Below are 14,190 nucleotides of genomic sequence, written 5' to 3'. Positions count from 1 at the left end.
TACATAATAATAATATTACCACAAGCTATGATTGTGTGAGCTGTATTTAAAATAAAAAAGGTAGATGCTATAAATAGATGTAATAAACTCTTAAAGAAAGGTAAGCCTTTAAGTACTCCAATAAACTTGACTCCAACGCAGTCTTTTTAAAAATAGATGCTTCCATTTGTCCGTTTTAGTAGCAAATGGCTCGCAAATTGCTTTATTTGTCTACTGCTCTCGAAAATGGGTGAAATTTATCTTATTTTACTTAGAATTAATATTAATTTGTGTTGAAACTAATAAAATGGAGACAGAAACACGTGGAGGCTATTTCTGACTTAGGCGAAAATTACGGTGCTCAGAGTAGTCTGAGATATTTATCTTTTATTGATTCAAAAATTGTGTGTTTCGAGTTTCAAAAGTTTCTTTAGGTTTAGACTCAGACGCACTTTTTTGTTTCTTGTCCCATCTTAGTGGAAACATGTCATGGGTTCGACTATAAAACTAATAAATATGTTTTTTTGTCTAAAAAGCCAACTCATTTTATTAAAGGACTTCAGAAGGCAATTGAGCAGTATTTCAATTACTTGTGAGCCAGTGTGTGTAGTAATTCATACAATAACCAAAACAAAACTGATAAAAATTTCCGCACTTCTGTAGCCAGGGAACGTTTTTGCAAAAAATATATGTTTATTACAATTAAAGATACCAATCCATATCCACAAAAGTACAAAGTCGATTACAATCTCTATTATAACAATGAATTCCTCAGAACATTACAAGTACATCTCGGGAAGAAACATCATCTTATTAGGCGCGTGTTGATCGCATTAGCTCATTATATCTTGTGGGAACTGACCTAATTCGCTTACGAACGCCAGCTCTTGCAAACTTGAGAGGATTATACCGTGTAGATGCCATGCTTATAATTGCGTTAACTGTTATTATGTTAGACTGTCGAGACGGCTAATTTGTAAGGTCAAGCTTGGAAGAAATTAGTTTATTAGCACGTGTTACTTTCGTGTCAAATGTATCATTATTTTATTTTGCTATTACGCTAGTGTTATTTACAGTCGTTACTACCGAATGCCAACATTTGTGTTTGCTGTATTAGTGTAATATCGATCTGGGTCTTAACAATTTGAATTTTTTTAAACTCTAAGGTAACCAAAAATCTGACATCGACATTAGTTTATATGTATAGGCGCTGGTCAGCCGTTCCTAATAAGACAGATCAGACAAATAACTTAGTGTTTTTTTTTGTTGAAAAAGACAACTCCTGCACTAAGAATTGCTCTTGCGTCGTGGGGACTTTTACAAACATACGAACAACGGGCTCAAAGTACAACCAGACCCGAAACAATTATTTGTGGATCGCACAAATAATTGTTCCGTATGGAACTCAAACCCACGTCCTCCCGACGCAATCGTAGCGGCGGTGGTGACCTAAACCACTGCGCCACGTAGGCAGTGAAAATAGCGTGTTGCAGTAAAATAGGGATTACATTTATACACCCTGATTTGCAAAACCTGAACCAAGTTTAGTAAAAGCTCTAATTCAAATCGAATCGTTCTACCGTGCCTACCATCGATTGAGGTAAGAGCTACCTACAGTCCAATCGGCAGTCGGAATGCGGAGGCCAGCCGTCAATCGTCCGAGTAAATACTTGTTACGGATAGGCTTTATTGGAATCTAACGCCGAGATTCTTGGCAGCTAATACACTCTGTTCCGTTCTAGAATAAAATGCGCTAAAAATTATGTGACACGGTTAGAGAAACCACTTTGATTTGAAGGCTAGAAGACATTGAAAGTGGATGAAAAGTATTACTTGAGAACAATGGGTTAGGCATTGGTGTGTTTAAGAGCGAATAGCGATTTGTTAATGACTTAAAAAAACAATTCATTCTCAATACTTACGATCTGAAGTGGTTTTAAAAGAGAATAATTATATCCACAATTGATAGTTCCTTAGATCTTTCTTCTTTAGGTACATATATTAACTTAATGCGACTATTGGTACCGCCTATTTAAGTAATAATCATAATAGTAGTTTATCTAAACTTACTGAAGAGTTTGTTTGTTTAAAGGCGCTAACCTCAGGAACTACTGGTCCGATTTGAAAAATTCTTCCAGCGTTAGATAGCCCATTTATCACGCTACGACCTATAGAAGCAGAGTACCAGTAAAAAATGTTACAAAAACGGAGGGAAATATGAGCCATTCTCGCTTGTGTGGCGCAAGCGAAGTTGCGCGGGTCAGCTAGTTAATAATTAAGTTTTCTAGTGCATACAAAACGTTGCTTAAGTTATTTATTTTAAAGAAGTAAACAGGGCTATTACCTATATTTCGAGACGAAATTCTATGCATTCCAAAATGAAGTTACAGCCAATCGCTTCTCGCTCACACTGGGACAAGTGCTTATGATAAGCAGTACTTGAAAATGAATGGCTATGTGAAATATTATAACAAGATAATGAAATCAAGATACATTAATTGGCAATTGTGTGTTGAAAGTGACAGTTTACTGGTCATTTAATAATAATTTATTGAAACGCGTTTTTTAATAAATAGTTTATTTCCCTTAAGTCTTTATATCTTTTGTAATAATTGTAGCTTCGGTTAAGGTTTTATAAGTCTTTGAAATTCGTCATAATGGATACTTTACAGGTAAGGTTTTAAATCATTTTCTTCCTGTATGACAAGATGTATGGATGTGAAGGAGGCAAGGGAAGTATATAAGTATTTTATCAAGTGGCGTTTTTTGGTCTCTACCTATCCCTACGCAAAAAAGGCGTGATATTTTTTTTAATGTTATATAGCCTATAGCCTTCCTCGATAAATGGACTATCTAACACTGAAAGAATTTTTCAAATCGGACCAGCAGTTCCTTAGATTAGCGCGTTTAAACAAACTCTTCAGCTTTATAATATTTGTATAGATTTTTATTATAACAAAAATATTAAAATGACAATGATTCTAATAAATAGAATTATATACCAGTTACTCATGCTTTGTGCTAAAACCGGCAAATGTTAATAAATTCGTGTCTTACAAAATTTTGTCTAGCTGGATAGATATTAGATTCATTGAAAAATGTAACTTATTTTATAACCTTTGTAAATTTATTGTGAGGACGAAAATATAAACAGATCATGTGCACAAATGATAATAAAACTATTATTATTGTAGAATTTGCGGTCAGGGCTTCTATTACCAGGCCGAACATGTTGTATTGTGATAAACATTGATCTAGTATATATTTTTTTAGGCTTGTCCCCTATTACTTACATGGGACCAACATTTATTGGTAATGATGAAACCTACACCTTTCATCACGGAGTGATATTCTGAATGTATATTGCTTTGTTAAAATAATCTCTTGAATCTCAAAACTTTACTAACTTTTTAATCAAATTAGAGGCGCCCGTAGCCAGTTGCGCTCACCGTTCCGTAAACGATGTGTGGGTTAAGCAAACCTTGGCGCGGTCATTCCATAGATGGGTGACCATACATAGACCAGACATAGTGGTATTTGAACTGGGCGTCTCCGTGCTTCGGAGGGCACGTAAAAGGTCGGTCCCGGTTGTTGTCAATTAAGATAACAGTCGTTAAGCCACGTCAAAGGCCTTTGGGCAGCTTGAACAACTTTGACACTAGGTTGACCACTAACCATACGACAAACAAACAAACAAAACAATCAAATACAAACTCCTCAGGAGTTCCCCTATATATTACTCACAACTAAGTTACATAACATTACACATAAGACGCGTGACGAGACAAGTAACGAGGGAATTACATACTCGAGTTAAATTTACACAGTGACGTCACACTTTGTTTGAACAACCTCATGATTTTTCAGTATGTTGCTATGTTAACGTTTCTTAACTCTCGCGACTAGTACACATAATACGCGTCTTATACGCGATTGAAACATGACAGCTCGTGACCACGGTCGATGTAATTCGATCGAAACGTCGGGCAGCAAATAAGGTATCCTAACCTTTAAATTTTCAATCGCGTATAAGACCCGTTGCATTATAATATTATGTTGCTATGTCTCAAACAATTGTACAAATTAGAATAATCGGGTAAATACATGGAGAATGAGGTAGACAGTTTATCAACTGAAATGACTATTAGGTACAGGTGTTCTGAATTTTAGGCTAATTTAAGTAATTTAAGAACTTGATCACTATCTCCCGGTTTCTGAGGTACATTTATTCTAGGATCTATTCAATAGCGTTTTTTTATGAGTTTCAACTCTATTGAACAGATAAAGCTAAATGTAGTTAGAAACCGGAAGTAACAGTAGGTAGTGATAGAGTTCTTAATTTAGATTAAGAGAAGTTGGTAGTGTCAACTTCTTCATAGAAAGGACTAACTTATGCCATAGATTGTTATGGGTTGAAAACTTCTAAATAATGACGTCGTAGAACAATCTAGTAATTTGCTGTAAATATTGTGATCATATAAACAATATATATTTTTATTTACTTGTCATGTCGACCAGGATATATTATTATCTTTGCTAGTAAAGAGAACTTATCTTAAAAAAAAACGAATCTCGCAACTGATTCGTTACGACCACTTAACTACTAGAAAGAACTCAATAAAGACATTATCCATCTCATCACTAGACCAGAAACAAAAGAATCAAACCATCACAATAGAATTGTCCCTTATGTCATCAAAACTAAAAGAACATACTCTATTTTGTAAGTACAGTTGCGTAAATAACGTAATAGTCGTAGAAAGCGTGTTTGTTACGTTACAAGTGAATTATTAATTCAAGTCAGCTAGGATCGTGATGAAAGTGTTCGTGAGTGAGGCGCCAATCACAACCCAATTATGTGAGGCCAATGATTGGCGCCAATCATTGGAACCAACGATAGAAAATGTCGGTGGGTAAAAGAAAACTGTGATAAGATGTTGACTTACAGTTAAAGGTTCATGATTCGTTTATTTATCAATGGGTTACATTTATTTGGTTAGAGACGTAAGCATAAAGAATACGTATTTACTGACTAATATTACGTGTGTTTCGTGATGAAAGAGTTCTTCAGGGAAATGCCAATCACAACCCAATTATGTGTAGCCAATGATTGGCGCCAATCATTGGAACCAACGATAGAAAATGTTGGTGAATAAAAGAAACTGTGATAAGGTGTTAACTGACCGTTTGAGGTTCATCATTCGTTAATTTATTTTTGGGTTACACTTATGTATATGAAGACTTAGCATGAATTTACCACCTCTAGCTTGCGACTCTACCAGCATGGACCTTATTAACATTGCTTATTACCCACATATGGTTCCCTTTTCCGTGAGAGTTTCTTTTTTGGATCCTAAACCATTTAAAGATTGCTTGTTTAATATTGGTAAAATTCATTATTATTTTAGTTAATATTAGCAGAGTTTATGTACGGTTCTACATATGTTGGTGGATGGAGAACTAAGCATGAAGATAAAGTACTTACTTATTGACTAATACTACGAATGTATCGTCTTAAAAGTGTTTATAAAGGAGGCGCCAATGACAGGCCAATTATGTAGCGCCAATGATTGGAGCCAACTAGAGAATGTTGGTGTATGAAGGAAAAACGTGCAGTGATGATTGACAGTTTGTAGATTGGCGATGCTTGGGTGATGGTTACTTAATTTAATTTAATAATAAAATCTGGTGAGACTGGAAGCTGACTCCAACATTTATGGAAAAAAGACTAAGTTGATGATGATTTAGTAGGTATAATAAAAAGCCTTGTATAAATTGTAAAACGTTTCAATATATTATGTTGTATTTAATACAAATACAATAAGATCAAAATACAGTACATACTATTAGATTAGGATTATATTAGTATATAGTATAGTAGTATTTTTGGATACGGAAAACCTGAATCTGAAATCATCACTGCTATGATTCTATAACCTTCGTCACCATAGAAAAAAGAGGGACATTTGATTTCCTCGTAGCCGTCTCTTTGAATAGCTAGTCAGTCAGCACCCTTATCAGACACTCGTAGTGATTGAATGTGAAATGATATGTGAAGACGGGCTCCACTGAGACTTGGAATCGAAATTTTAATAAAATAGCGCCAAAAGGGTTTAGGTAAGAGTTTGCACACATTACGCGGCAAGTTTTTAAGTTAGAAGTGTATAGCCGGCAATCAAAATAGGTGTATTTGATTATGTTTTCTCAATAAATTATGCATGCTATGCAGATATTGCTCAAAATATATTCAGATTAGTTAATAAAAACATAAATTACCCCTAATTTGAAAAGCGGATTTTAAACAGTTTATAAATCTATTCTATTTTCCATTTTAGTTTACCTTTTGAATTTGCTGACTATAATATTGGTGTTAATAAGATGAGAAATAACACGATCATGCACTTTACCTTACAAGCAGGCTGGACGTTTCGGCACAAGTTGCACTGGCCGTTATCGCAAACTAAGTTAAAAAAGAATCAGAGATATTAGAACTATTTACATTTTTTTCTAATTTTATCGGTACTATGTCAAAATATAAGTAGTATTGACATATATTAAATTCATATAACATAATTATATTAAAGTCAGTCGCTCGCTAAAGCGCTGAATGTGCACGATTTCTTAGTCTGGAATGCTTTTGAATTTTATTGATATTTAGGTAAACGATTTTCTCTGCAACTTGATTTTATGGATAATTGCGCAGTTACTCCTCCCGTTTATGCTAGTCATTTTATAGGTGTTAATAACATTGAACCCACACAGAGCAGACATATTAATCTTTTAGAAAAAGGTTGATTTATAACCTTTAGGTACATTATCATTTAATAGTGATTTTGCTTTTGAGTTGTAATAACTTTCTTATTTATTATAGTGTTATTCATATTGCCATTATTTCCATTTTTTAAACAGAAATTAAGGTTTAAAAGCGTGGTGCCAAGTTCTGATTCTTACTTGATTGATCGAAACAACTCTACGAATTATGCCCAAGCTAAGCTTACCTCGTGATCAAATATGAGTGTACTATATGATATCAACGATTTTAAACTCTCCCGACTTGTACACATAATATTACAATGTAACGGGTCTTAAGCGCGATTGAAACTTAAAGGTTAGAATACCTTATTTGTTTATCCGACGTTTCGATCAAATTACATAAAGAAATACGGTATTCTATAATATCTTTAATTTTTAATAAAATTGCGCTAGAGACCCGTCACATAATAAATTATGTATATGTTAGTATTCACATAAACGCATGGAATGTCTGTCTGTGACGTGTCCATTCGCAACTATAATGTGTGTTCCTGAAATGCATTCAAATTCAGTGTGACAATTCAGTAATTATATTATTTATTCAGGCCACTGCTAATGAACTTGGATATCCTTGGTTAATTTATTCCCTTAGTGGACGATGTTATTTTATCAATTCGAAAGTTTGGATACTTGTGAATGAATGTCTATTGGTCAATAACGCCAAGACTTCATCAAAATCCATACAAAGATTTTGATGAACTTTTTTGCACAGATAGTTTATAATCTGGATTATGAAAATTTTTTTCATGCAGAATAAGTTGTGGGCAGTTGTTAATAGATCCATACTCAAAAGCACTGTCACTTTTTATGTAATTTCAAATCAGACGAAAATATGAGATTTTGAATAATGTAAAAGAAAAAATAAATTCCATTCTTTTTGCTTTCCTCTTCCTTTTTTAAAAGACAACTCCCGCGCTAATAATTATTATTCTTGTGTTGCGGGGACTTTTTCAAACATACAAACAACGGACACAAAGTACAAATAGACCCGAAACAATTATTTGTGAATCGCACAAATAATTGTCCCGTATGAAAATCGAACCCACGACATCACGACGCAATGGTGGCGGCGTTATAATTATTTTCTTTTAGGAAATAACACCCAGAAAACCTTCCTAGAATCTGGTGATACCCTACCTTAATAGCTTTCATTTGGTGTTAACTACTTTTAAAAATGTTGGACTTCGAATCACAGTGCGTAAGAATTAGTCGAAATAATACGAACAAATAACGCAATAAACTCACAATTACACAAATAATGAATGTATCAAACAAATACGCGTCTATTTATCTCCTCTCAACCCTAAACAGTGAGTGAAACAATATAAATCTGTTTTTATTTACACAAGAATAAACAAAATATGCCGTCGGATTTACGGCGTCTAAAAGGGATAAGTGGGATCTGCCGGAACGAAGACGGATCAGTGTGAATACTGCCTTAGATGTACATTGAAAAAAATAGACCCGACTAAAGTGTCTTATTGTATATTTATAAAGGAAGGTACTGTATGTTTTATATAAGTTTATTTATTCGTTTATGTGCTTGAAGAGCGTGTATCAGTATGTAGTGTATGAGTTGGTTTACGGTTTAGTTTTTGTAATAGAATTTTCTTTATGATTGGCATCTATTACAGATATTATGTGGTGCCAGCTAAGTGTATGGTGTTTGCTATGAAGATAAATAGCTGCCCTTCCACTTTTTATAACGGGATAGCTTACTAATGTCATAAATGCGATAGCGTAGATGTTTGTAACTTATTTGTGCCGAAACTAATGAGCGGATAATGTTTGAATTTTGGTACACGTAATCATAAAACGTGCCGCTCCAATGGTTTATTTCCTTCAACGTAAGGGTAGGTTAGGGGGTCCCTAGTCATGTAATATACAGCAATTTGTATTATTATTATTCATTACCGAATTATTAACTTTATTATGTTCTATTACGATTTGATGCATATATTTTGAAGCAAAATGATGGATTTTTCAAGCATTTTTTTGCACTCGGCACGTTGTATAGAAAGGATGAAGTCGCAATAGCTTTGCGTCTTCCATAGATGAGTTTGAAAAGATAATAATATCTTAAAAACAGCAATCACATGTGTTACGAAGATTATTAATCGGAGAATTTGTAAGCAATCAATTAAAAACTATCTATTAACTTTTTACGTGTTGGGGGCTTTATTTGTTTTCATTTTGGTCGCCACTCTAACAGATTGACTGGTATCTAATACAATCGTCGGAGGCTTTGTTGTCACTGGCTAGCTTAGGGTTAGACAATCGTTCGTGTTAGAATAGCGGCCCCGCATTTCAATCGAGTTCCTTTTTAACGATAACTGCGTTTGAGAACTGTATAGCGATGGACTTTGGTGTGTGAAAAAACTCTTTTTCAATTGAAACTAGGAATTGGTAGAGAGCAATAGATACTATGGATATAATCTAGGCAGAAACGAAACAGCGTGAGTCAATTATTATCTATGTTAACTTTTGATAAATGTAATTATTGTGTAATCCAGAGAGTGTGTCTGTTTTCATGTCAACATAAAGAAACATTTTTTTTCACCGCGGCGTACATATAATCCACCTGTTTTTTGCTTTTCGATCTGTAGCACAAGTGCTATTTCCATGTGAAATAAATTGTTCTTAATTAATGCAATGCCTTTATCTAGATTATAATAAGTCTGAAATGTCGTATTATTTCACAGTTGGAATGGAGATGTTTGAAAAACTACTCTCGATTTGCTTGAGCATTGCAAAAACGTTGAAAAACTCGCTGACCGATCGTTGAGGTCGTGTTATATTAGTCGAGAACGATCCAAAGCGCTTTGAACACTCTTGTTTAGAGTGGTTTCGTTCGATATGTACGGAAATTCAATAGTACCACTATTAAATATTTAATTCAGAATTCGGAAAAAGGTATGCTGAGGGATTTTTTCAAGGAGCCAGAAATCAAATTAGGGGATTTACTTTTAAATGCAAAAAAATAGTTTTGACTTACCCCCGGTTTCTGAGTACATTTAGCTGTAGTTTTTCTATTGAATTGCGTTTTTTTAATATGAGTTTTACCGCTATTTAGGACTATTTAGGACGTGTACCCCACACTTAGACTAGATCAAGAGTGGTATCTAATATTTTTTTGGGATTGCTACAGCGGTAAAGTCACACGTAATATTCTGTTACACGTCTAAGTCTAAAAGAATGTTTTCTTCTCTGTTACAGCATCTGACAACAATATAGTTGACTTGGTATTTTACTAATTATATATATAATTAATTATAATTAATTATAATTATATATATATATTCGGGAGATACTTAAGTTAAAGTTTTACCAGAAAATAGCGAAATGACGTGATGAAGTAGCAGTCTAGTCGTAAAATTATTGGCTAAATGGGTTGCTATGCAAGTATACTATCGGTCTGGGCATAGTCAATAAAGCTAAAATGTAATGTTATAATGACATGAATCAGCCTAATGCTTCAGAGCGGAAGTTTAGTTTTTAAAAGAAATAAAATAAGTCGTATTCGTATTCGTAGAATACTTTTCAATGGCGGAATGTACAAGATTTTACAATAATAATAAAATTGTAATGTTCATTATCACATTTTATTACTTAAATATCTTAGTTGATTAGTGATTAATGTGGCTATTATCTTTATGAATTCATAGATTATCGTAATCTTGTTTTATTCGGTCAAAATTCAGTACGGCGGGGAATCGGCCTAAGGCCGGTCCTAAATCAATTTGCGTAATTTATCTACAGCGTGGTAAGTACATTGGAATATTCATAAAATGAAATCCGGGACGTTTGAAGGGTTGTTCGAATTTTTCTAGTGGCAATTTGATTATTCGATTATAAAGTGATAAAATAATATTGGTTTTAGAATTTGTTCAAATCTATGCCGTTATTTTGGTCCGCCATGACAGTTTTCGGGACTATGTGGCCACTAATTTTCTTAAAGTGAATCCTATTCGAATTTTAAACTCTTTTTTTGCTTTCGAACATGAATTTACGTGCATGCAGCCAGTGACATAATAAAGTGGTATTCTTTTTTTCTTCTAAGTTTGCAAGTGGTCAATTCAGTAAATCAAGTGGTATTGGCCTTCGACTTGGCTGAATGTGAATGGTTCTTAGCCTCGTCTGTCAATAAGTGGCTGTGGACATTCTGAAATGTCACTATTTATGATCATTATTTTAGTTGAAATCATTTTATATGACTTAAGTGGATACGATAAGAAGAAGATGGGCCAATAATTCTAGTGAGATGCGTTTGTGCATTAGATAGTGACAGACTTAAGTATTTCCGTCCCTGCCACAGAAAACATAAATCAATATTATTATTATTGACCAACCTTCCTTTAAATAATATGAGAGTATTGGGTTATGTAGTATGTTGAACAGAAGTTACCTTAATTCCTAATACCTAGCTTCATAATAATCTGGATAAAGAAGTGTTTAAAGCTTATCCCCAGAATTGATTGACTATTTTATATATTTTATGCACCTTTTTTGATTGTCAAAAAATAGAAACATAACTGAATGTATTAGGCAATTTTAAAGGACATACTTACCTAATTACATTATGTTAGTTATTATGATGATCTAACAGTGACTTAGCATTAATTTATAATCTAGAATAGCTTTGCTTCAAGATGATTACTATACGTAATTAAGATCTCAAGGTCAACATTCTCACAAGACTTAACACTTCGTTAGGCATCTCTTACCGTCTTTATTCTTATCTTAAAGGCTGTTACTCTTCAGTTACTAGGCAACATACACATTTTATTTGACAATAACTAAAACGGTCAATGTTATAGGAATCGGTCATCAACAACCACCTAATAGTAGTTTATCATTGTGTTCTCATATTTGTCTGTATTACTAGTTTGAGCTTCCTACCGGAATTAGAAAGGGGTTTGGCCTTGAGTAGGTATGTCACTCTGGCCAAGAGTTGATTTGACATTCATTCAAGAACTGTTTCAAGAATTTGCAGATTTTCTTTTTCACAACGGTTTTATAGCACTCAGTCGCTGATGTTTATTCTTAACTAGCGGCTGTTGATTTCTTCTGCGTGGACTTTAGATTTGACGTTTTCTCAGCATAAATTATTGCCACTGCTTCCGTATTAGGCCCAACGCGATTTTATATCGCGTACCTTGAAAGATGGAGTCTTCCATAAAAAAATTCTTCTTCAATTCCATCTAGTAGTTGCTGAGATTAGCGCGTTCAAACTAACAAACACCTCAGCTTTATATTATTAGTTTAGATAAGACTATTTCGAAAAGCTTATGATGATTGAGCCTTAGGTTTTGAACACATATAATATATTCATAAATATTTTCTCCAAGCATTCAACGGATACCTACATAGATTATACATAATTATATTTTACAGCAATAAGTTTATCGTTAATAACACGAGCGAGATAAGACAAACAATAACGATAATGAAGATTTAGATAGACCTTATCTTTATACTAAATAGTTATAAGTGACCGATTTTTTATTTACATGTACCTAATTAAGTATTTATATTTACGAGGCCGTGTTATATTATTGCTGCATGGCGATAGGTATTAAGCTACTTATTAACTTCTTTTTAATTCTTAACTTATACTGTACCATAGCTAGGTAAACTACTCCACCGATGTGATGTGATTCTCGGTCAATACCTACCAACCATTCCGATAGCCATTCAACTAATAATTTGAAAAAAATCATCGTCATGAAACCCTAAGATATAAAATTCCCAAGCATGGGGGGCTATCACGTATCTCAGTTGACAACTATTTGAAAGCCATAATGCTATACGTTGATTTCTCCCTTAGATTATACTGATTAACACGTTACGTCCAAGCAGCAATGTACTCAATAGTGACCATCAATTTGTCGTACACTAGTTGTCAACTGAGATACGTGACAAGCTCGCTGATCTGGCCGTGGCTATGAGCCTTACCCCTTTTCTTCGGGAGACTCTATCTTAGCTATGAGAAAGTAATGTACAATTTGGAAAAATATGCTTTTATCTTAGGTGCATTTCATTTAAGATAGATATAGATAGCGCCGGCGCTCGTATATCTTAAATGTAATTATATAAAATTTCCATGTCACAATGTTAGTTACCGTACTCCTCCGCAGCTGCTTAACCGATTCTCATGAAATTTTGTGAGCATATTGAGTAGGTCTGAGAATCGGCCATGTATTTTTCATACCCCCTTTTTATTGTTATTTATATGTCAAAACAACGTTTGCCGAGGCATCTAGAACCTATATGTTTTTTACCAGGCAGCTTAAGTGTTTAGAAATGTCTAGCTAACCTATAAAGCCTTGCATCCATTTGAGCACACTCGGGCGAATTAGCGGCTCATTTGACTGAGCTGATCAAGTGGATACAAGACCTAAGATATACAGCCAGTAAATATATAAATTAGCGTCTGTGTCATTTAATAAATAAGCATAACTAATTACTCCCGTAATGAAGTATGGGTTAAGCCTAGAGTCTATTACATTTATCATATTATAAGTGGATATTGAACCAATTGACCGAATATTCGTAAAGCGTTAATCATGTCCTTTCTTACTTTGAAACTATTTTTAAGGTATTAACGTCCTTATTGCATAATAAGGTTCTTAGTATTTTATTTAACTTTTCTTTTCTATTGTTTCCAGGGCAGACCGTTGAAGCAAGATGGCGCAAGACAACAGCAACTCCACCATGGAGATGGGTACTAGTGACCAGGTAAGTCACTTTGTTATACAAAGAATAGACCTCTTCTTATAGTTATAGTCCACCTTAGTACTAGCCTGAGGTTGTGAAACTAGCTGAACTTCAGACCCTTAAAATCAACCTCCATGCAGCTGAAATACTGTTTTAGCGCCCATTTTAAGGCTTTATTAACGAAATACAAAATCATCCCAAGTAAAGGCTTTTTAAGGTTACCAATTGGTACAATATAATATATGTGAAAATGAGACTCAACAGACAAACTGCAGTTTTAACTCTAGATTTAATTTTGAACTTACCTAATAATGATACGAGCATATTATAATTACCGGGAAAGAACGTTACTTACTTTCACTTATTTCAAAAAGAGTAGATTGGATAACTAGCTAATCCAATTTATAACAGGCACAAAAAGTAATTAACAACAACAACAAAAATAATACTGAAAACTAGCTTACTCTTTTAATTGACAAGCAATAATGAGTAATTTATAGATATTTTGTTATGCATAAAACAAGATGTTATGCACTAAGTATTATGCCTTTTTTGCCGCTACGACTTGACTTATGGCCGCGTAAATTCCCATTTTCATATCGTAATTTTGTGTACGTATGAAAAAATGGATTTACGTGATAGTCCGGTTCATTAAAAGTGAACCAAGCTATTATCCAGTTA

General features: G+C 33.9%; 1 protein-coding gene across 3 annotated transcripts in view; it reads left to right on the top strand.

The window, feature by feature from the left end:
- LOC142974324 (venom dipeptidyl peptidase 4-like) overlaps positions 1-14,190 on the top strand; it is a 72,852-nt gene that overhangs the window by 19,518 nt on the left and 39,144 nt on the right. The window contains exons 1-2 of one of the 3 annotated variants that reach the window (XM_076116578.1): positions 2,512-2,651; positions 13,461-13,530. In XM_076116578.1, coding sequence (XP_075972693.1) covers positions 13,480-13,530 — 51 coding nt within the window. In that variant the 5' untranslated portion in view covers positions 2,512-2,651; positions 13,461-13,479. Of the gene's footprint in view, positions 1-2,511; positions 2,652-10,469; positions 10,556-13,460; positions 13,531-14,190 lie in introns of those variants that run through there. The other 2 variants (XM_076116577.1, XM_076116574.1) reach the window with 2 other exon arrangements.

Source organism: Anticarsia gemmatalis, chromosome 7 (assembly GCF_050436995.1).
Source record: "Anticarsia gemmatalis isolate Benzon Research Colony breed Stoneville strain chromosome 7, ilAntGemm2 primary, whole genome shotgun sequence".
NCBI classification, from domain to species: Eukaryota; Metazoa; Arthropoda; class Insecta; order Lepidoptera; family Erebidae; genus Anticarsia; species Anticarsia gemmatalis.
Note: the sequence above shows the minus strand (reverse complement) of the source record. Positions and strands in the feature narration are given on the sequence as shown.